This window comes from Alligator sinensis, unplaced genomic scaffold, assembly GCF_000455745.1.
Source record: "Alligator sinensis unplaced genomic scaffold, ASM45574v1 scaffold178_1, whole genome shotgun sequence".
NCBI lineage: Eukaryota > Metazoa > Chordata > Crocodylia > Alligatoridae > Alligator > Alligator sinensis.
In genome coordinates this window covers 1,791,054-1,813,307 of record NW_005842031.1, presented here as the reverse complement: position 1 = coordinate 1,813,307, position 22,254 = coordinate 1,791,054, and the positions used below count along the sequence as shown (strand labels likewise).

Below are 22,254 nucleotides of genomic sequence, written 5' to 3'. Positions count from 1 at the left end.
GCAACCTCACAAGTTCTAAATGCAACAGAATCCAGTCCTGGCTTCAGGGGCGCACTAAACCACTAAACATATACCAGAAATCTCAGGACTAGGCAGTAACTAAACTTCAGGAAGTCATACAAAATATTTTGCCCTTTGAAGTTCAACCACATCAGGTATATTCTCATTTATCAGAGAAAATAGCAACAACAAGCATTTTTATTTTCATAAATCATGACTTGCATTCCTGTTGCATTTTAGAGATGAAATTAAAAAAGGGGTGGAGGAGAATGGTTATTATAAAGCACCATCTTCAGTTTATTTTTACTTATGTAGAGCTAGATTTGGACTCATTAGAATTAGATTCTACTTTCTCCAAACATACAAGACTCTTTTGTTTTTTGAAAAAACTTTGCTGGTTAGAGTGTTACTTTTTAAAACAATAAATGGGCTTTGGATCTAGATCCTATTTTATTCAAACACACAGGGCACATCTACACAAGTTGCTAACTTTGCAGTAGCTGAAATATACTGCGCAATAGCGCGTCACAGCACAAACAGTGCTAATATGCTACTGCGCAGTATTATTAGGCTACTGCACAGTAGCATCTCCTAAAAGATGTTCACTGGCACTACTGTGTTGTAATTCCAGTTACTGCACATTTATTTAGTACATGCTAATAGAAGTTCTAAATAAATGCACAGTAATGACTGGCCAGTAGCATCTTGTGTAGATGCACCCACAAAGTTAGAATAGAAAGAACATTTGATTAACTGCAAGTAGATAGGAGCTTTTGATGCATCTCAGAATATGTAACTGTTTTATTACAGAAAAGGAAGGACTGTATCCCTCAAGTGCTTATGCACAGAACTGCATGTTATTTGTCCCCTTGCAGCTCAAGGAAATACACCAAAGTAAAGCTGCATTACCTCTGTACTTGCCTGTCTGGGGATTGACATTGCATTTTTTTTTCATAGCAAATGGAAGCATAATGTAGTACATGCATTCACGGCATGTGTAATTAGCAGGTTAATTTGGTTTGGTTTGTCCAAGTAGTGTTTCTTAAAAGCATTTTAATTTAATGATGGCAAAACAATGGATGATGGGTACTCACTTTTCCTCATAAAGGTTTGTGTAAGATGAAGAAAAGAGAAAGAGGGGAATGAGAAAAGATTTCCTTTACATTGCATGTTGTGATGTTTTATAACCTTGTGCGTTGCTGTTTTCCAAACTTCTTCTTTTGAATTCTGGCTTCAAATCCTGCCTGAAAGAGGACATAAATAAAGCTGAATGGCTAATGGACTAAAAACACTTATGATCAGGTTTTCATAACTAACATTATTGATAGCTTCCTTTCCACATGCACTCACATATAGTGCAAATTCATTTCTAAAATAAGATTTAGAGCCCTATTTGCAATAAAAAGGCTAACACATGCAAATAAAAAATGAGAGATTCCATTGCATAGCTGCATGCAATGTATTTCTATTAAGCATATACAGAAACACTCTTCCAAAGGCAAAAGGACCCTCTAGAGATTCCCGTGGGGTTACATCTAAGTAACTGCCTTCACAGGCAGGTGTGGATATGTTCCCCCCCCCCAGCATAGAGTTTTTAGAAAGAAGTTAGAAAAATGCATGGATGAGATGGTTTAGACAGGGATGGTCCTGCCTTGTGTGGCAGGTTAAACTACTTGACTTCCTGAAGTACCTTCCAGCCATGTTTTAGTAGTATCTGACCAATATGTCCAATGTACATATTTCTGAGATATAATCTGAAAGCTCTGTTTAGCCACATTTATTGGAGCCATTTGAAAATTTTCCAAAGACACTGTTTTTAATGGGGAAAAAAAATGGGGTTACAACTAACTGCATTTATTACTTGAAAATATATAATTTTTTCCCTGTGAAAAACAGACATTTCCTTGCAAATCTACACCATAAAAACCATAAATCAAGTTTTAGGAGAAAAGTGAAAGTGAAATATGAAAATTCTGCCATGGTGCTTTATGTGAGCTGCCTCATGAATCATTTTCCTCAGCCTTGTATCCCAGTTGAACTACATCTCCTGTGATGCTAATGCATGACAGAGCTATGTAACAGCATGATGGGAGACTCTAGTGAATCTTTTTTTTTTCCTGAAACAAAAGTTTTTAGTTTTCTTTTTTGTTAAAAGACAACATTTTTCTGTGGAAAATGTCAGTAAGGGTTTTTTAGGGGGTGGGGGAAGGTGTTGCAGTATTCTATGGGGAGGAAAACAATTTTCCAGCCAACTCTGGAAATTATCCATACTTTTCTGCCTTATGAAAGCCCACAGGAAGTTCCCTACAAAAAAGCTATATATTAATTATAAATTTTATACACTCATTTTTCAGATAGTCACCAATCTACAGTGAGCTGAAGAAAATTAAAATGATCAATCTGAAATTACATAGTTGCACAGTTGACCTTATGGTACAACTCTTGATGAAATGGCCAGTGAAATAAAAAACAGTTTTCAAGAAAATAATTGTTGCAGTATGACAAACTGGGAAATCTCTGTATTGTTTGGATCATTTTAGGATATGACTCTGTATGGTTATGATGGATAATTTACAATGACTTCAACCAAGCAAAGCTACTTCAAACACTTAAAAAGTCATCTTAAAACATAGACAATGGGAGACTGATGATAAGATAACAAAAGGCCAGTTACAAATGAGTTTCATGTACTCTTTGCCATAGAAAGAAAAACATTTATCTATATTTAATATAAAACAGCTTCTGATATGTAAAGTGTGCTTTTGAATTAGTAATTAGATGCAGGTGCAACATTTAAGACATAACTAATTATGTCCACAACTTCATTTATTTTATCTCAGTCAGCAAGTTACTTAAGTGTATGCTTAATTTAAACACTTGTGTAGTCCCAAATATTTCAGTGGAACTTCTTACATGCTTAAAGTTAATAAGCACTTAAATTATTTTCAGATGGAGTTTCAGAAACCTGACCAGTGGTGCCCAACCTTTTCAGCCTGCAGGCCAGGAGATGCTAGGTTTGTCCACAGGCCAGATCCAGATGATTGACCTGATCTGGTGCCTGGGGTATGGACAGGGCATGGCTTGGACCTGATCCGACTATGTGGCCATGGCCTGGGTTGGGCCCAATCTGGCTGTACACCAGTAGCCCAGGCCAGTTCAGCTGTGCAGGGCTTAGAAATTTGGCAGTGGGGAAGGGGTGGCAATTAACCTATGGGGAGCTCCACAGGCCAGATACCATGGCTCCACAGGCCGGATTGGGCTTGTAGCTTTGGGTTGAGCACCCCTACTCAAGTCCAGTAGGACCATTCTTCAGACAGGTATTACCTATGGTGGATAAGAATGCCAGAATCTGATCCCAAATGTGGCACAAAATAGGAGCAATTAATTTTATTTTCAATTGTACTATTGCAGAACAATTTTGGAAGCAAAGTTCGGACCAGCTAAAAATCTGGGCTTTCAGATTTTCATTAACTGTGTAATTTTTTTTAGCAAAGGTGAAGGTATTTTACTGGTTATTGTTACAGAAAGCCTTTTACCTTTGCATATTATGCTATCATAAAAGGATATTACCTCGAATGTCAGTTCTTCCTGTGTACCTATGATAGCTTCTTGGCTGAACCTTCTGCATCTGTATTTAATAATGTTTTTAATGGTCTGTGTGGACTGACTGCAGTGAGGCTTTAACCAGATTTTATGAGGATGGTAATAATTGCTAACAATGTTGATTCAGGAAGACTTTATAAATTAAGATAACAATTAGGCATATCTAGTAAGGATTCCAATATCAAATAAACAAACCTTTTAATGAAAGTTTATATGAATCCTGTTAGACCTAGGATTTTAACTCTCTTGTAGCTATTCTATAAGACGAAATAGCTCATCCTTTTCACAGGTGCCTTCTGGCAGTGATCTTTATTTCCAGTTTGTTAATGTTGCTGTCATATCATAAAGATGCACACCTTGTCTGAATAGTGCACATTTTGTAGAATTTACAGAAATTGTTCTTGCAGCATTTTCCTTGCATACAAACCAAATCATCAACCTGTGACTTATTTCCTTGGCTGTACACTTCCATCCTAATTGGGCCATTAAATATTCGGCTTGCCTAGTGGTTCAGAAGGCATTCAAGCTGCATTTGCTCTAGTCTTTTTGCTATTTCTAAAGAACAAGACAGGTCTAGACTTTCTCCAAGTCTTGCTGTCTGTCTCATTTGAAACCAAAAGCATATCAAGTTGACTTTTCTCCTACCATTAGTTTAAATTATTGTAAATGTTTACATATGACATGTGCAGATGACAGACATTTGACCAACCAAAGACTGCAAGTATTCAGATAATAATAATTAAATGAGTTAATCCAAACTGCAATTAGGAAATTGTTCTGCTTGACAGACTTAAGTGCTTCAAGCTATGCAAACCACAAATAGCACATACCTGTGGCCAAATTCTTCTAATTTTTCCCAATGTGACTCTTGAGTAGCACAAGGTAGATTCTTCTCTTGGCAACACCAAGGAAATCTGCCCCAGTGCCATAAGTAGAGTGTCAGAACTCATATTTTGTCCCTGTTCTGCCCCTGGCTTCCTATGTTAACATGGAGCTGTCACTTAAGAGATCATCTCCTTAGTTCTTCTTAAGAATGTTTTTTTTAAACTTACGGGCTTTATTAGTTGATGTCTGGAAAGACTCTGAAGATGCTTGGATGGTTAAGTCATTCCTGAGGGATGCAGGTGATTTAGGTTCAGTTCTATCACTTCTGTCAGATGCCCTATTTGACCTTGGAAGAGTCCTTTCATATCTCCCTGCCTTAGATCAATCAGTCAAAAAAAAAATATTTTCCTTCCCTGTTACATAGGAGAAACTATTTCAGTTCTCTGAAGTAAGCTCTCTGAAGTACTGACTGATAGCACCTAGTGCAATGGGACCGTGCTCTCATCCCTGTAATATAAATAACAATTATATTACATGTATACCTTTTTCTAATGTAATTAAAGAATGCTGAGATTACAAAGTCAAGAACTTAAAAGTTAGAACATTCCAGATTTAGGGCTGTTTCCATAACCTTGATTTGTCCTCTTGAATATATTCATTATGATATTGTTGAAATACATAATTGCATATTTTTTCCACCACAGGACCTCTGCCTCTTTCAGTGAATGGGTAGTTATTCAAAGGGCCTTGTTATACATTAATTTTAGGCAACTCCTGGAGCTCTTAACCCCTGGATTGGCCACACATTAACACCTGAAACTTGTTTTAAGCAAATGTTAGGCATCTTAGAAGTATGCCACTCCAGTGCAGGTTTATCTTTGATACAGGTTGCCCAGCTTGTGTTTCAGTAATGTGTGGCCACTCCCCATAGATGAGCTACCCAAGTTGCAGTCCTCCAGCATCCCTGGATGCAATGTCTCCTCTCCCACCCTCCTGCTCTGTGTGGGCAAACTTTTCACTTCCTGAACTCTACTGCCCAAGGGGTGGTTCTGGCACCAAGTCAACTCCCCCTCCCACCTCTGCGTGTGTGACCTTCCAACCTCTAGGGTGTAACCCCATGCAAACAGCCTGCAAAGCACATGCCAACTAGCTAGGCTGCAGGGCACAGATGGATCCAGGATGGGGTCTAGGGTGGGTGGGGAAGGAAACAAGGTTGTGGGCTGGATTGAGTCCCCATGAGCTGGTGCTTCCTTCCTGGGGCAGGGGCAGTAGCTCCTCCAAAAGCACCTCTGTTCACTCCTCCTAGCTCCCAGCTACCCCAGGAAGCACAACTAACATCTCCCACCCCCCAACCCCAAATCATTAAAACAAGAGACCTTCATTAATTTACTTTCTTTCTTTTTTATGTATTTATTTTTTTACTTCTTTTTATTTTATCCTTCAGTGGCTGACTTCCTCCGTTTCACCACCCTTCCCCCAACCCCACTTCCTTTCCACCTCCCATTTCATTATCCATCCTCATCCCATTAACTCTCCACCTCCCAGCTTCATGTTCCTAATGCACCAACCCATCTCTCTCTCACTCCCACCTAGAGCAGGGATAGAAGCCTGCCCTGGTTCCCCAGCCCTGTAGTGGCAACTCACAGCTGTAGCTCCTAGTCAGGCCCCTGCTTTCCAGGCCTCTGGGGGAAAGTCATAGCTGTGCAAGTGGGAGACAGTCAGAGCAGGTTTTTAGCCTTAAGGTGTGACTCCTCCAAATTCAAGCTAGCACTAACACTGATCAATATATCGGCAGCTCAAAGTGCAATGTATAACAAAGCCTAAAATTTCTGTTTTTATTCTCCTTTAATGTATGGTTCCAAGCCTAATATAACACATGCTATTGATACCTGCTCTGAAGACAGCAATTATTAATTTCCTTCAAAGATTTTAGTGGTGTTTATCACTAATATATATGTGCTTCACAACTATTAACTAACCTAATACCTTCAGAACACTGACATAAGGTAAGGCAATGTTATTATTCCTATTTTACAGAGGAGGACAGGAGGCACACAGAGATTAAGTCCAACATTTTCCAAGAGTTCCACACATTGACACCTGATTCTTCAGGCTACTTAGCATTTTTATAATCAAAACTATCAAACACAATTCCCATTGACTTCAGTTCCAGTTGTGGCCCTAAATAATTCTGCGTATCTGACCTAATTTATTTCATATTGGGCATTTAACAAAACTTTGGTTAAAATGACTAATCCAGTATCATATAGGAACTGTGACATAGGTAGGAATATCATTACTCTTTCCAAGATACCATACAACTTCCATGACACCATTTTGAAACTCTGCTTCATTCATTCATTGCGCACCTTCTAACCTCTGCAAAAAATGAGGCAAAGGTCCTTCCACAAAACACTGCTACTTCACTTCCCAGACAAGCTCATCTTGTGCATGGAAAAAAGACAGGGATCCTGTGACTACATAATTAAAATCTGCATCATGATGCCTACAGAGAACAGAGTTAAATAATATTGGCATAGGCAACCTTCATTCTGATATTTTTAACTTTTTAGTGATTGACTTTGCAACCTTAATGCTTTTAGTATCAAAGAACTAGAGAGGGGTAAGGGGGTAGATATAATTACCCTTTATTGCTCTAATTAAGAAACAAAAAACCCCAGGAATTGTATTATGGCACAGTATATTATCCCCAAATTTGGGTCATTGAGCAAGTGGGCACATTTAGATCCACACCATTGACCCATACCATGTGAGATAACAACTTTGTTATTACATACAATTGGGTATCTAAATAAATAGGCTGATTTTCAGAAGTACTGGGCAGATATAACTCCCATGAAGTCAATGGGAACTGCCTATGCACTCAGATACTGATTCATATAACCATGAGTCCAGGAAACCATGTAAGTATATGCCTTGCTTTAAGTATGTTCTTAACCATGCACTGGAAACTAAACAGGCATATAAGCTGTCCTGAACAGGGGCCTTACCTACCATCATGCTGGGAGGGGTATAAAAGAACTTTAGATCGGTGGATATATAAAATGGTGGATATATAGCATTCAGTTCCTAACTGTAGGCAGAAACATTTTTTAAATCCTGACCTTATGAGGTTCATTTTCTTCATTTTAAAACACAGACAACATTTCTTTCACAGCAGTTATGTGGGGTTGAAGGTCTAATCCTGTTCCCATTAAAGTCAATAGAAAGACTCTAGTCAACTTCAATGACAGCAAACCTTTTAACAGTTAAAGCATTTGTAAAGGAACATGCAGGTTTGTACTTTTATTTATTAAATAACAGTTTGGGAAAGTAATGCCAGATTATAGGTTGATGTATAAAGGCGCTCTACTGCAAACTGTGACTTGCTTACTGTTGTTTGTCTCTCTTTCTTCATCTATAATGATCTGAAGCGTTGGAGAGAGAATTTTGGACCAGCTAACACGAAGCAAAGAAAATTGAAACAAAATTATTTAAGTCTAGCACCAAGGGAGTGCTTTAGCATGCTCATTTTCTGGCTACTGTTATTGATCTTTTGTAGTAGGGGAATCAGGCCGTGAATATGAGTTATGAAAGTGGCAAACTTTTTAAACTTTATTATACTGGCCTGGGATTCAGCCCTTATTGGAACTGAAAGGGAAATTGTTTTGGGGATATGTCAGATTCAAGGCAATTTGTTAACAACGTGAAGGGAGGACAGTTGTAGAAACAATATGGGAGAATGAAGAAACAGCAAAACAAAATCACCTGTTAGTTTGGGTAATGTTCAAGTTGTTGCATATTTTAAGTGTGCTACAGTGCCATTGCAGCAAAAGTTCCATTGAATAAAACCAAGAAAATGTGAGTTCTTAAATGTGGCTTCTTGCTTATAAATGTTGTCTAATCTCTAAATTTATAGAAGTTAGGGCTAATTGTTCATCTAAAGGCCATTTCAGTCAATGGCCAGCCTGGAGAACTGGGGCTGATGCCACAGCCATGAGGTAGATAAATAGGAGATGTCTCAAAAGGAGATTAGGATGGGTATTATTCAAAGGGGAGTTCTTGGACTTGAGAAGGGTTACTAGTGGTGTTCCTCAGGCGTCAGTCCTTTGACCTATCTAGTTTAACATTTTTTATCAGCAACCTTGGCACTGGAACTAGAAGAGTAATTGCAACATTGGCAGACAATATTAAGCAAGGGGGTATTGCCAACATGGAAAAAGACTGGATTATTATACAGGAAGATTTAGATAATTATGAGGAATGAAGCATTGGAAATGGAATGACGTTAAAAGTATGAAGTGCAAAGGCTTGTACATAGGGACCAATAATAAAGATTTTAGCTAGAAGTTGGAGGTGCACAGACTGCAGACATCTAAGAAAGATAAGGACATGCATGTACTTTTTGATGCTGGGATGATGATGAGCCTCTAGGTAACTGGAACCTCAGTTATAGCTAGGCGGGTTTGACTGTGGTACACTGATGTTTTTGCTGGGACTTAAATAAAGCTACAGCTCCCTAGCTTGATAGTTTTGTTCTTCATTTCAGAATTATGCCAATCATCATATTTAGGCATCAGGAAGGACTCTTTCTCCTATGCCAGTGGTAGAATCTGCCACAGATTTTGTTTGCCTCTGTAACATAGGGCATGGTCCTTCTGGAATCTCTTGAGTTCTTGGCAGTGTCCTCCTCTCCCCTGCTTTTCCCGATGGCATGTTATAGTGTGTCAATTATTACGCTTTGTAGTTGTATAATGGTTTGAAATGGCAATTTCAGGTGAACAACTGCCTGCAAAAGGCAGGGGACTGGACTCAGTGGCACAGGAGGTCCAGTTCTGTGCTACTACAACTTGATAGGATCCACCATATACCTCATAAGGCTGTATTATTGTGTAGGCAGCCTAGGACCTTGGTACCTAGGGTTATAGCAGGGGTTGTCAACCAGGTGTACACATCTGGAAGGGGGTACACCCCAGAAGGGGAACCCACCAGAAGGGGCACACTCCTTAGAAAAAGGTTGAAAAGCCCTGGGTTATGGGATTGCAGCAGAATCTCAGCTCTCATTTAGAAGGCTAAGTTTCTGTCCCCCATGGGTGTAAAGAAAGAGCTTAATGTCCATGTGAAATAATAGCTCTGAACTGCCCCATGCCTCTCAGTGTAGTATTAACTCCCGCAGCCATTAATGTACTGGAGGAGCCTTAGGCACTCTCCTCGGAGGACTGAGGGTGGTAGGAGCACAAATGTGCAGTGGGCCTAGCCCATCTGTCCAAGCAGAAACACCCCAATGGTTGAGAAACATAAAAGACTCCACCCAATAGGGCTTTTCCAGCATTTCTAGTTGGTGTTCAGCTGTTATACTAGCATCCACAAGCTTTCCACTGTCTCTAAAAGCTAGGGGCCTCTATCCCATCCTAGAGGATGATGACCCGGACTTTGCTATTCTTGCCTTCTTTGTGTCTTTGGCTGGGCTACAACAGTGTTATTATCTGGGCACAAAATTGTTGGTGTAAGGAACTGGGGCACAGGCAGTTTTGCCTAATGGTTAGGACACCAAGGGAGAGCAGGGTTTGTGGCTGGGTCAAAGTGCAGAAACTATTGACTGAAACCAGAGGGAAATTCAGAAGCAAAGTCCACAACACAATCCAGGGGCAGGATCTGGGGATCAGCTGCCAACTACCAATGTGAGGGGCAATCCACATCTGAAAACAGAGCCAGACTAGGGTAAGAAACCAAGAAACAGAACTGCAGGGAAATCTAAAGCCAAAGTCCAGAAATAAGCAAAAAAAAAAACAAAAAAAAAAACAAGGGTCAGAAACTAGAAGGCTTACCACAGCAGAACTGTTGACTGGCCTACAAACCCGAGCTCCAGAGGGTGTTAAATGGCTAGGCGGTGCTCCCAGCTGCCAATCATGATGCTTGCTGCTCCTAAACTGGGACAGAGTGCATTAGCTGAGGCTTACTGCAGGTGTGGCAGCTGCGGTACTTGGCTCAGGCTGGCCTGCCTGCTTGGAGTCCTGGACAGCACTGGGCCCAGGCTGGGCTGCCTGATCAGCATCTCTGACAGTTGGTGCTTAGGTAGCTCCAGACACCCAACACTGAAGTTAGATTACTAGGAATACATCACATTTGTGCCCTGCTTCCTATATTTGCTTCCTATAAAATACAGAATCAAGTTCAAGATTTGTGTCCTTATTTTCGAGGGGCTTCATGACTTGGAAGCAGAATATTTAAAAGACTGCCTAAATCTCCAGGATGAAGACCACAAATTGCAACATACACACTTTTGTTGAATTTATAGATATCAATACATTCAGCAAAACACTCCTCAATTTCTCAACCCTGGTAAGAACTTGAAGAAACGTTTATCACTTTTCTCAGTGCAGAACTGGAAGTGGCTCTAATATTACAGAGATAAGTGTGGTATAAAAGCTCACATAAAGTACAACAAAGATGCATGGAGTTTCCATTTTACTGCTTATGTCCTCATCTCCTTAAGAAAAGACTGAGGAGGGCCCTGCTGTCACCACTCCAACATCATGGCATGTTGGTAAATTCCATGCAGCAATACATCCAGGTTCCAAAATTGAATTAGTTAGCCCTACAGCAATGATAATACTGTTTTATAGAACAATTCGATTTTTCAAACTAAACGGGGATAATTTTTTTTCCTAGATAAAAGTAAAAAAGTTTAAAAGTCATATTAGCTTGAAAATAGAGAAATAAAAAAGGAGGTAAGGGAAGATGCATATTCAGTTTTCACTCTGAATTATTCAGAACTTAAACTAGCCTATCACTACACCAGTTTTATACCTTTTGTGAGTTTTACCTTTTTAGTTCTTTGCTTCTTCAGGTTTTTGTTCTTTGGCTATTTGCTGCCCATTTCTTGTAACCTCCTTTCCTTTAGATGCAGAATGTCAGCCTATGCCTCAGCTGTTGTACAGACGCTGTTGACAATGATAAACAGGACAACAACAGCTGCTCAGTCTGGGATTGCAAGAATCACTCAGGCTGGTTACATCTTCAGTATTCCTCAAACCACAATTTCAACAGAGTAAAACTCTGGACAACATGAAAAGGGACAACACTGCTTTTCAGTAAGCTGGTGGCCAGCCTGACAGTATTGATACTCATAGAAGTAGGGATACTTTCAAAAGACATACCATGGTGGTTCAGTCTGCGATAACTACATTCAAATATCTGAGCTTATTGTAATCCATCAAATGACATACTGAAGAGTTTAACACTCTGCCAGTACAAACGTTCACAAACTTCCAACCCAAATAGAGGTGTCGTCAATACACTGCATGCATGGATATATATTGGGCAGGAGCAGAAGAGTACAGTAGGCTTACCAGAAAAGACTATTTGTCCATGTAGTCTAATAACCTTCTTTTGGCAATGGCCTCCTCCCTGTTGTTTCAACAATGGAGGAGACCAAATAAATGCTAAATAACACTGTCCCCATGTGACAGATGTGATCCAATGGTTGATAATTAACTTAAGCAGATCATTTGCAGGTCTCATAAGTCTTCATACATGACAGTTTGTGTCTTCTGACAAGCTTGGGCCTGCATTTTAACTTACTGTGGATATTTATATTTTATTCACCCAAAATTATGCTAATGTGTTTGAGCCAAACTTTGTTTCCACTTAAGCCAGTAGCAAAACTGCTGCTGGCTTTATTGGGGCAGGATTTGTCTCTTTGCCTGTTAAATTCTTCTAACAGTGAGTTAGACAGCAAGTCTTCTCACACAGATTTGCCAATGCATCTTCAGTCCTAAGCACAGGATGGCAATGAAAGTCTGTGTTGAAACGGAATGACACAAAAATTGAGCCTATTACCCCTGACAGCCTCAGAAATTAAGGGAGAGCAGATCAAGCAAGAATTGCAGGAATGACCCCTACATTCTCTATACCATCTACAGTGCTGTAACAATGAAGTTTGGCGCCCAGGGCAAAGCCTGCAGTGGCAGCCTGCCCTCACCCCGCGCATAGATCGGGGGGCACACACCACCACCTCCCATGCTTGCCCGGGAGTGCATGAAGTGGCAGAAGCTGCCCTTCCCCTGCCCCTGCCCCTGTGCCCCCACAAAGAGCTGCTCGTGGCTCTATCCTGCGCCCAGCCCCTGCTGGGCAGTGCCTGTTGGCGCCCCTTCACTTCGGCACCTGGGGCAGTTGCCCCACTCGCCTCCCCCTTGCTATGGCACTGACCACCTACACCAAAAGTATCAGCTCCTCAGTCCACATGGCAAAACTGGTTCACATAGAATTCTCCACAGGCTTAAATGCTATGGATGGGCTGATTCTCCTGCAGGATCAGGACTTTATTCATCTTCTTTTCATCCTTCCAGCAGTATTATGATCTCTCTCAGGGCCCATGCATGCAAACAATTCTGGGCATAGCACTTATTATCATAAATGCTCCAAATGAATTCATCAAAAGGTCTACTCACTACCAAAGCAATAAAACCAACAATGTTTGCATTTATTTGGCACTCAGCCAAGTTGTATGTATTTAGCTCTTTTAATCTTCCTTCATAAATCAGTTTTTCCAGCCCCATAATAATTCCTATTGCTCTTTTCTGAACTTCGTTTAATTAATCAGCTACCCCCACCCTGCTACCAAGGTACCCAGAGTGATTTTGCAATATCACATGATTAAGAAAAAATAAAAACTATAGATATTCAAAGATATAAATCTGCCCTAAGTAGATATTCATATATTAAGTACAAGTAGAAAATCTGCAGGACAATAACTCTCATTTATATATTGTAAAGTGTGAAAATCAGACATTTAAGGAGCAGGAAAAGGGAACATTTTTTTAGACATATTTTAATTCTCACTCTTCGTAGTCGACTTCTAAAGAGAGCATCAGCCCTAGTCTCTCCATTATGTTTTAGAGGAGAATAACATGTAACTCAGGGATGTCAAAGATACAGTCAGATCTGTCCAGTGGAACTCTATCATTCAGCCTGTGGTGCTGCCTGTGGGTCTTGGACTAGACCTACGCACCAGATGCAAGCATGCTCCAGCCCCACCTCTGTGCACCACATGCGGAGCCAGTCTGGTGCACGCTGCTTGTGGTGCACAGGGCTGTAGCTAGCATGTGCTGTATGCAGTGGATGGGGCCAGTCAAGGGCACATGCTGCACATAGTGCATGGGGCTAGTATGTGGGCGCACTGTATGCAGGACCTGCACAGGACCTGCCCTGCACACTGTATCTGGTGCATGGAACCAGTCTGTGGGCCGATCTGGTCTGCAAAATGGCTCCGTGCCCCTTAGCTAGCCTGTTGGGAGTTTTATGCCCCTGATCTAAAGATCAGAATGGTTTCTTTTGTCACTGAGATCTAGAAATCTATTGTTTGGTCTTGGATTCACTGAAAATAATGGACTGACCACCTAAAACAATACTGTGGGATGGGACGGTCTTAATTCCTAGCTAAGAGAGCTTAAAAAATAAACAAAACCACACATACAAGTAATCAAGAATCAGATATTTTATGATTAAAAGGGAATCCCAGTACTCCAGGCAAACAAAAAATCCCTTCTGGCCAGAAAAGTAAATTTGCATAATGATTACTTATGATTTTTCACTTGTCTAGAGCTGGGCTTTACTCATCCTAAATCTCAGATCAATGTAATTTGAGAGTTGGGAAGATGCAGGTCAGAAAGGGACAGGAAATGGAAAGAAAGAGAAAAGTAGGTTCTTTAATGAAAAAAGGAACCCACCTGTTTAAAATCTTTAAGAGACTTAGAATTTCAGAATAAGTTCTACACAGTACAGTCAACTATTTGGGGTAAATGTAAGAAAAGCAAGAATAAGGGCTTGATTCGCAGAACTATTAGAGGAAGAGATTCTTTCTTCCAATAGATGCAGTAGTCACTCAAGGTGAGAGACACCCCGGTTCATTTTTCTCTGCTGCCTGAAGAATCTGATATCCTCTATTTACTTTCTAATAGAGTGCCCAAAACTCCCACTTCCATTGTGCCTGTTGACACTATTGCTCTTTCTATAAATTAAAGTGTTCCCTGGAACATTCCACCTCCTACACAAGCACTCCCAAGGATACTCAGTCCTGCTTCTTGTCTCCATGAGAATGTGAGTATTTGAGTACAAAAGAAACAGGAAAGAGCAACACCACGTGCTCAGTCCCAGGTGTTTGGAGAGATGAGGGGATCCACATCCAAATGCAAAGGATTTGAAATCAAGATCTCATACCAATCAGGATATTCTGCAGAAAAAGCACCCTGTCTTTCCCACTAAAGCTGTTCCACTACATAGTAAAGACTTGGAAAAAAAGCAAAAATGTCTCCTTAGCCTTGTGGCTAGTACCTCCTGGGAACTATGACACTAGGGTCTTAATGAATGTAGAAATAATTAAGTGAAACAGCATCAACAGGAGGGAGTGGGAGTAGCAGATACCACAGAACTCAATACTCAGCCTATTTGGACAGTCCCGATGGGCAATCATAGTTCTTTATTAAAGTACTTTATTAAACAAAATAAGCTTGGAAGAGCAAAACAGCAAATCCTGTCTTTACTGCACAGCAATTCCTTAATCTGCACATGCAGATTACATCCAACCAGAACACTACTAGTGGCAGGCCATTAGAAAGGATATCTTGGAAGTGGTCCTTAACACGTATGGCCTACTTGCAGCATTCTGCTTGGACATATGGTTTGGAGCCTCCCCATGTAGCTGTCACAACAGTGTGACACCTCATTTTAGGGATTATGGCCACTGATAATAAGGATACCAAATCAAGTAGTGGAAACAAGTGGTACATTCAAGATGCCAGGCTGAAGTCAGGTGCCAAAGATTCGTAGTCAGGACACTAACCCAAAGGTCTGGAGACAAAAATTGAAAACCAATAGATAAGCCAAGGTCAGGAGTCAAGGATCACGAACGAAGGTGTAAGCAAGAGGTGAGACAAAGCACTAGTTACAGATTCAAGAGCTCAGTTTATTGTGCAGAAAAGGTTAGATACAAAGGTGTTCCCTCTTAGCATGATACAAAGGAACTGGAGCCAATCAGGTGGCTACACAAAGATGCTGGAACCCAGCTGGGACTGATAGCTTCTTAATTAGTAGCTAGGCTAATTAAGCAATTAAGCAGCTAGACACATTAGGCAATGTGCAAGGATTACAGCAGAGGTGTGAGTGGTCTGACCATTCAATGAAAGGAGACTGGCACTGCAGGTGGTTTTGCAAATCTAGTCTTAACTTTTTTCAGACTCCTCTCTCTTTTGGCAGTTTTGTGAATTCAGAAAATCTGTTCAGTGGAACCTATTTGTATTTAAAACTACTTGAATTTAACTCAAATAGTTTTGGGAGGACCTATAATCCATTTGTTGCTAAATGTACTAGCCACCAAACAAATTTTCCCAACTCTAGCTGGAATGGTCTCAAGACTGTTTGTTTTAATTTGTGCTAGTAGCAATGCTCCCTAAGGTACTATTTTGCCAGCTGAGGAGACTCCCTTTTTCAAAGCAAATCCTCAGGTGGCTCCTTAAGCCTCTTGATTCTTTTGCACTGTCAGAATGGGACAAAGGAAACAGAGTGCGATTAGGGCCCATATCATCTATCACTTTTCTGGTTTATCTTTCTATAGCACAATAGGGCTTATTTTCATGTTAAGAGGTATTTCTGATGTGAGTGGAGAAATTATACTCAGAATGACAAATGGAAGCAACTTGACACAAATTGTAAACCTTTATATTTGAAGAGAATGCAGTAAATGTTATATTTGCTTTTTTTTTTTTTTAGTTGGTTCTCAGAATGAACAGCAAACAGGGAATAATCATTTTGATTTTTCCTTTTTTCCCACATAGTGGCTGAAGTTAGCCTACACACAGCTAAATTCATTTCTAGGGACTACAGTCAATTTACAGTTGAGATAAATCTGGCCCATGATTTTTTTTTTGCAGAGTAGATATGAACATTAGCATGAAATGCATTATGCCATGTCGGTGGTATATTTGCATTTGTGGCTTTGCAACCTCTTGAAAGTGTAAGTTTGCTTTAGTACTGATGCTAGTAGAGTAAGCTTCCCACAATCTGCTGTGTTAGCAATTTCCTCTTTCCAATTAAGAAAAAAAATGTAATATACAATATGTAGCATGTATTTAAAAATAGTCAACCAGATGTCTGGAAAGTATAGAATACAGAGGTCACTGTATAGATTGACATGAGGTGAAAAAGGGCAAATCATATTAGAGAGATTTCAGGTTCTCTGGCAGTATAAATAGGCATAGATCCATTCAAATAAGCAGAACTGTACTAACTTAATTCCTCTGACAATCTGGTCCAGAAACTTTAATCATGTTTTACGTTACTGTGTATTTTTTTGAAGAATTGAATACTTTGAGCATGCTTTGAAGTGTCTTAGCTAATTTATGTATTGCTATCGGGGTTTAAAAAGATGAATGAAACAGTGCTTAAGCTTTCTATAGTGTGAAAATGTGGTTTCTGAATTTTCCCTGGGGGTTGCTATGCTTGTTGTAGAAACAGTGGAGGCCCTGGTGTAGACAGGGGACAGATGTTTTTAACACAAAGTTTCGACCACAGTTGTTGTTGGTGGAAATGCATAAAAGGTAAATAACAGATTTGAATTCTGCAGTGAAGATATCTCTCTATTATTTAGATTAGGACTGTTTTCTATATATTGTTTTCATAGTTTTATAGTTTCATAGATGTTAGGGTCTGGAAGGGACCTTACAGATCATTGGGTCCAGTCCCCCTGCATTTGGGCAGGAAAGACTGTTTTCATAGTATATTAAGAAAACTAGGACCTGAACGTTCACTGCCAGGGCAGCCACCTTCATAGTAGCACCAGTGTGGGTTGTCTTGAACTCTGAGTACAGGTCTTTTTATTTGTGTGGCTTTAGAATTAGATGCTTGTGGAGCAGCATCCCCCAGGATTTGAAGGAGACTACGGGTACTCCTACACAAAGAAATGGCTTCCTTTAGCTGCTGCACTCAGACTCCTTCAGGTTAGGTTTGCTAATGTAGAGGAAGTAATTTATTACTTTTCCAGCCTCCAAGAAACTTCCCCTGCTGTCTCTAGGGGAAATATGTACATCCCAGTGACCTTCACTGAGCTCTCATCAGCTATGGTTTCACCCAACTGGAGGAAGATGCCTGACTCCTCCCAATGAAAGTTTGAGGATCTCCTCCAGAATGGAAACGTTGGCAGAATGCCCAGATCTTGTATACGAGGTTGTTATTACGGTGTCACTTTGATTTCATGAGGGAGAGGGTGACCCTGCTGTTCTTTGCAGCATCTAGCTGGCTAATCAGGAACGGAGCCCAGTTCAGCTTCCCTGAGCAAAATGATGAGAGACAGGAGGTTAGATACAATAGCTACTCTAAGAAAACAGCATTTATCACCCATGGTAGTTAAATTTGCCACAGCATTTATGGCATAGAACTCTCTACCTAAGCAGATATAGCAAGTATCATGGTAAAGTTGAATATTAAGGTACAATAAAGAATGATTAAGAGGTTTTACTGAAGTCATGGACTTCATGACAACAATGCTTAAATATGGATCTCCAGCTGCCAAGATCCTGGATTTCAGGAATTGAGCAAAGTATTTCAGCCTGCAAAATCTGAATCTGGTACCTGTCAGAGACATAGGACTGTCTGGGAGGGAGGTACCTTCAAAAAACAAAGATTAAACAATATTGCCTAATAGGAGAACAAGAATAACAAAGCTAAGATCTACTGATAGTGATCTCTTGACTATTATAGTGTTTGTTTAGTATTTCTCTGGAGTCTGATGTATTGATTCAGGTTTTTTGAGCTACTGAACATGACACTTTAAATGTGTTGTTGCATTTGCAGCTCAGAATTGATTCTTTTCTTGAAGAAATTCACAAGGTCTGTGGGGGATCAGAGTACTAAAGGGAAGTATAAACTTCCTGCAAAGGAGGTACTGACTAGAAAAATAAATTAAATTAAACTGAGAGATTCAGATTTGGAGGATGACGAGAGTTTAAAATCGATGCCTAGTACCTATCCTAAATGCAATAAAGTAAATGTGGGAAGAGGTCTGCCACAGTTCAGCAGCCATAATTGCACAGGCATGGAGAGCTGTTCCCAATAACATAAGAAAGAATTCTGTTATGATGAATATCCTCCCCCTGCCCCCCCATACATACATTTTTTTTTCTCTATCCCTCCTGGTCTTTCAGAGCTTCCTGTCAACTCTGATGAATTCTGTGTGAAAGGCTCCAGCTCCTATGGTGAAGTGAGATCTGTTAATGGAAAGGTTTTATGCAAGGTGGAACATACCTCCTTGATGCATGATAGTTGCCATGTCACTAATGTAGGCTTTGAGACTGCAGGTCCAAGTGTAATTTGTTCAAATCAAATAAAGTGTATTAGTCTTGCCAGTGCTCATATTGTGCGTTGCTTAATATCAAGCAGACAATGTAATCCGTCCCTCTCATGTTTCCTAGGATCATAGGAAAGTAGGGCTGGAAGGGACCTCACAAGGTCATCTAGTTCAGGCCACTGCTCAAGGCAGGATCACCCCTGACTAAGCCATTTCAGCCAAGTCTCCATCTAAACTGCTCTTGAAAACTTCCAGGGATGGAAATTCCAGTTTCTCTACATAATCTGTTTAAAAGTTTGACCACCTCATATAAAAAATGTCCTCCCTAATCTCCAACCTAAATTTCCTCTGTCACATCTTGTGGCTATTGCTGGTGTTCTGTACCCCATAGCCACAGAGAAAAGCCCATTTTCATGCTTTCTATAATCACCCTTCAGGTATTTGAAGACTTTTATCAACTTCCCCCCCACCCTCCAGCCCCCCATCTTGTCTTTTCCAGGCTAAATAACCCTAGTTCTTTCAGCCTTTTCTCATAAATTTTGCCTCCTAATCATTTTTGTTGCTCTGTGCAGACCTTATTAATTATTTTCCAAACTGTCCACATCCTTCTTGAAGTCTGGGATCCAAGCTTGACACAGCAGTCCAAGTGAGGCCTCACCAGTGTTTGTGGTTTCAAAGAGGCCATGAAAATTAGAGGCTACTTTTAGTACAAAGAACATGGTTAGGCTAGAAATAATGCAATTGTCAACATCACCTGTGTCTCACGGCAGAATGACCTGCAAGCAAGGTCTACAGGTCTTCAAGACAGAAAGTTGCCTTCTGGAACATATTTCAAAATGTTATTAAAGGAATCATGTAATTCCAGGATCCCAGTAAAACCCTGGAGCAGTTTCAGAGAGGACCCCAGCTACTTTTTAACTTTGGAGTTCTTTGCTTTTGCCATGTTCCTTACAGAGGAAAATTTCCTTTCATTGAAAAAACGGCTATAAGATGGAACAAATGGGCTCTGACATAGTTCAGATGAACTGGGTGGTGCAGAACAGTTTATCCAACAACTCTAGAAATGCCCTTGTCTTCTGTACCTGTCCGGGAAGAGCTGTTCCTTCTTAACTGTTCAGCAAACGCTACATGCAAAGGACTCTTGGCTTCCAGGTAGCACCCTTTGCAATGGTGGGTGAAGTCACACCTTCAACTGAGGTGGGCAAAATCCAGCTTGTGGGTTGCATTGAGCCTGCATGGACTCCTTTTCCCAGCAGTCTTTGCCTGCATCGCTGCAGCCTATTTCCACGGAGACCCCAGGAGTGGCAGGGCCATGATACCACAGGGCCTGGGTTCCCATGGAGATCGACCCCAGCAGTGCTGGCAGGGTGCGCAGCTGGGCGAGGAGCTGCTCCAGGGCTGGGATCTTGTGGCAGTGACAGCGTGGCCCAGAGCCGGGACAGAGCTGTGATCCATTGCCTATATAACCCTGGGCAGGGGTGTGCAGGCAGTAGATGGCAGCTCTGCCCTGTCTCTGGACCTTGCTGTCACCACTGCAAGATCCCAGCCCTGGCCCTGGAGCACCTCTCCTCCTGGCTGCGCTCCCTGCCAGTGCTCCTGGAGCCAGTCTCTGACTCCATGGAAACCCTGGCTCTGCACTGCCATGGTCCAGCCACTACTGGGGTCTCCATGGAAACTGGCCACAGCAACATGGATTGGGGCTGCTGGTAAATGGAGTTTGCCCATCAACCGGATCTGCCATTTTGCCCACCCCTGCCTTAGACCATGCTAAATCTGTAGACTAAGGTCAATTAAAGTTGAAATGTGCCGTGAGGTTAAGAGTTAACACCTTTTCTTGCCTGCAAAGCTCTGATTTGCCACTAGGGGGCTGGTAACGAGCCAGGACACCTCCCTGCTCTGGGTAGGGGGACAAGGGGGCTGGGAGCAGGGCATCCTGGGATTCTGGAGGATTACAAAATTGCTCCTTCCATCACCTTGGAGCAGGCTGAAGCTACCATATTTCATGGTGTATAAATCGAGGTTTGAAGCCAAATTATTCATCCTTAAATTTCCACCTCAACTTATACACTGTGCTACTGGCATCTAGGGGCTTACCCGGCCAGGCTCCTGCCTCCTCCCCTCTGCCCCTGCCTAGAGCCAGGCTGGGCCCAGACCCTGTACGCAGAGACACTTACCCACGATGCTTGCCGGGAAGGAAGCGAGCGGGCAGGCACAGAGCGGAAGCAGTAAGCAGCGCTTGCCGCTCTTCATGCCAAGCCGCCCGGCTGCCCACTAGGGTTGCCAGCTCTGTTTGAATCTATGGCAGGAGGTTTCATGCAGTGGCGATGCATAAGGAGTGCACGGGGGTGCATCCCTGAGAGCCAGCGCTCCCCAGTTAGGTGACAGGCAGGGAGGGCAGGCAGGAGCACCGGTGTCCCCCTGAAAGTGCTGGCCAGGGAGTAGGGGCACCGGGCAGGAGAAGCTTTGCTGGTACTTCTAGGTTGGCCCCCTCTGGTCAATGCAATGGCCGCGGGGAACCCCGGGTTGCTGACTGGCTGCTGTGGGGCAAGTACCGCCCCCCTCCGACTCAGGAGGCACCAGCAACCCATGGTTTCATCACATGATGTAACAGCATTAATGATTTTATGTCAGGAAGGCAAATGTACATTACTTTTAGGACGCTTAGAAAACCCACTGGACAACTGTAGAAATCATATGCAACATTTCATCTTTATTTTAATGGATGCCCTATCCTTGACACCCCCCCCCGTGACTCTCAGCAGCCTCCCGGAGAGGTCTCTGTGATTCCCGCAGACTGCAGGGCAATCCTGGCGGGCCGGCAGCCCTGCTCGCCACGCTGAGCCGCCTCGCTGCCCACCCAGCTGTACGAAAAGTCTTACTTTTCTGATTTTAAAAAAATTGCGGTCTACTGATACACGGTGTCAACTCGCACACTGTGAAACACAGCGCTCAGAGTCCGCCCGCCCGCCACCAGCCCCCAGGGGGCGCTCCCGCCCGCCGCCTCGGCACGGGGAGCGGGCGGTGCCACTTCCTTTGCAGTCTCCTGGGAAACGGATGCAGATTTTGCCACAGGGAAGCCCCCCCGCCTCTTCTTGCCGGCGGCTTCTTCCGGGAGCGCAGAGCGAGCCGTCCCGCCCTGCCCCAGCTGTTTCTCTCCCGTCCCTGCAGCCCTTTGCCCCGGGAGGTGGCGCAGCCGGAACCCCGGGAGGCGGAACTCGTGCGCGCGTGGTCGGCGGGGCCGCCCGGGACGGCTTCGGCAGAACGCAGGCCGGGCAAGATGGCTGCCGCCATTGCGGACCCACGTGGGAGCAGAGTCGCGGCCGAGGAGGCAGAGGAGAGCGGTAAAGGGCGGGGGTGCCCAAGCCTGCTGGGGAGGTGTCCCGTGTTTCTCCCAAGATCGCGGGGGTGGGGGGTAACGAGAAGATGTATCACCCTTTTCCTCTTCCCTTCCACCCCCCCCCCCCCCGCTTGTTTCTTCTCTCTCC

General features: G+C 42.3%; 1 protein-coding gene and 2 long non-coding RNA genes across 3 annotated transcripts in view; 1 reads left to right on the top strand and 2 right to left on the bottom strand.

The window, feature by feature from the left end:
- Positions 1-738: 738 nt before the first annotated feature.
- Positions 739-11,835, bottom strand: LOC102382874. Its single transcript, XR_323680.2, has 4 exons — positions 11,781-11,835; positions 11,255-11,372; positions 10,257-10,353; positions 739-1,244 (listed from the first exon to the last, which is right to left on the bottom strand). It is a non-coding gene; the product is annotated as an uncharacterized LOC102382874 (long non-coding RNA).
- A 5,440-nt stretch (positions 11,836-17,275) lies between these two features.
- LOC102382725 lies at positions 17,276-21,008 on the bottom strand. Its single transcript, XR_323679.1, has 3 exons — positions 20,944-21,008; positions 18,594-18,672; positions 17,276-17,753 (listed from the first exon to the last, which is right to left on the bottom strand). It is a non-coding gene; the product is annotated as an uncharacterized LOC102382725 (long non-coding RNA).
- Positions 21,009-21,819: 811 nt separating this feature from the next.
- RRP15 (ribosomal RNA processing 15 homolog) overlaps positions 21,820-22,254 on the top strand; it is a 37,481-nt gene continuing 37,046 nt past the window's right edge. Inside the window, exon 1 of the mRNA XM_006022346.3 lies at positions 21,820-22,110. Within this exon, the coding sequence (XP_006022408.1) occupies positions 22,047-22,110 (64 nt within the window). The 5' untranslated portion in view covers positions 21,820-22,046. The remainder of the gene's footprint in view (positions 22,111-22,254) is intronic.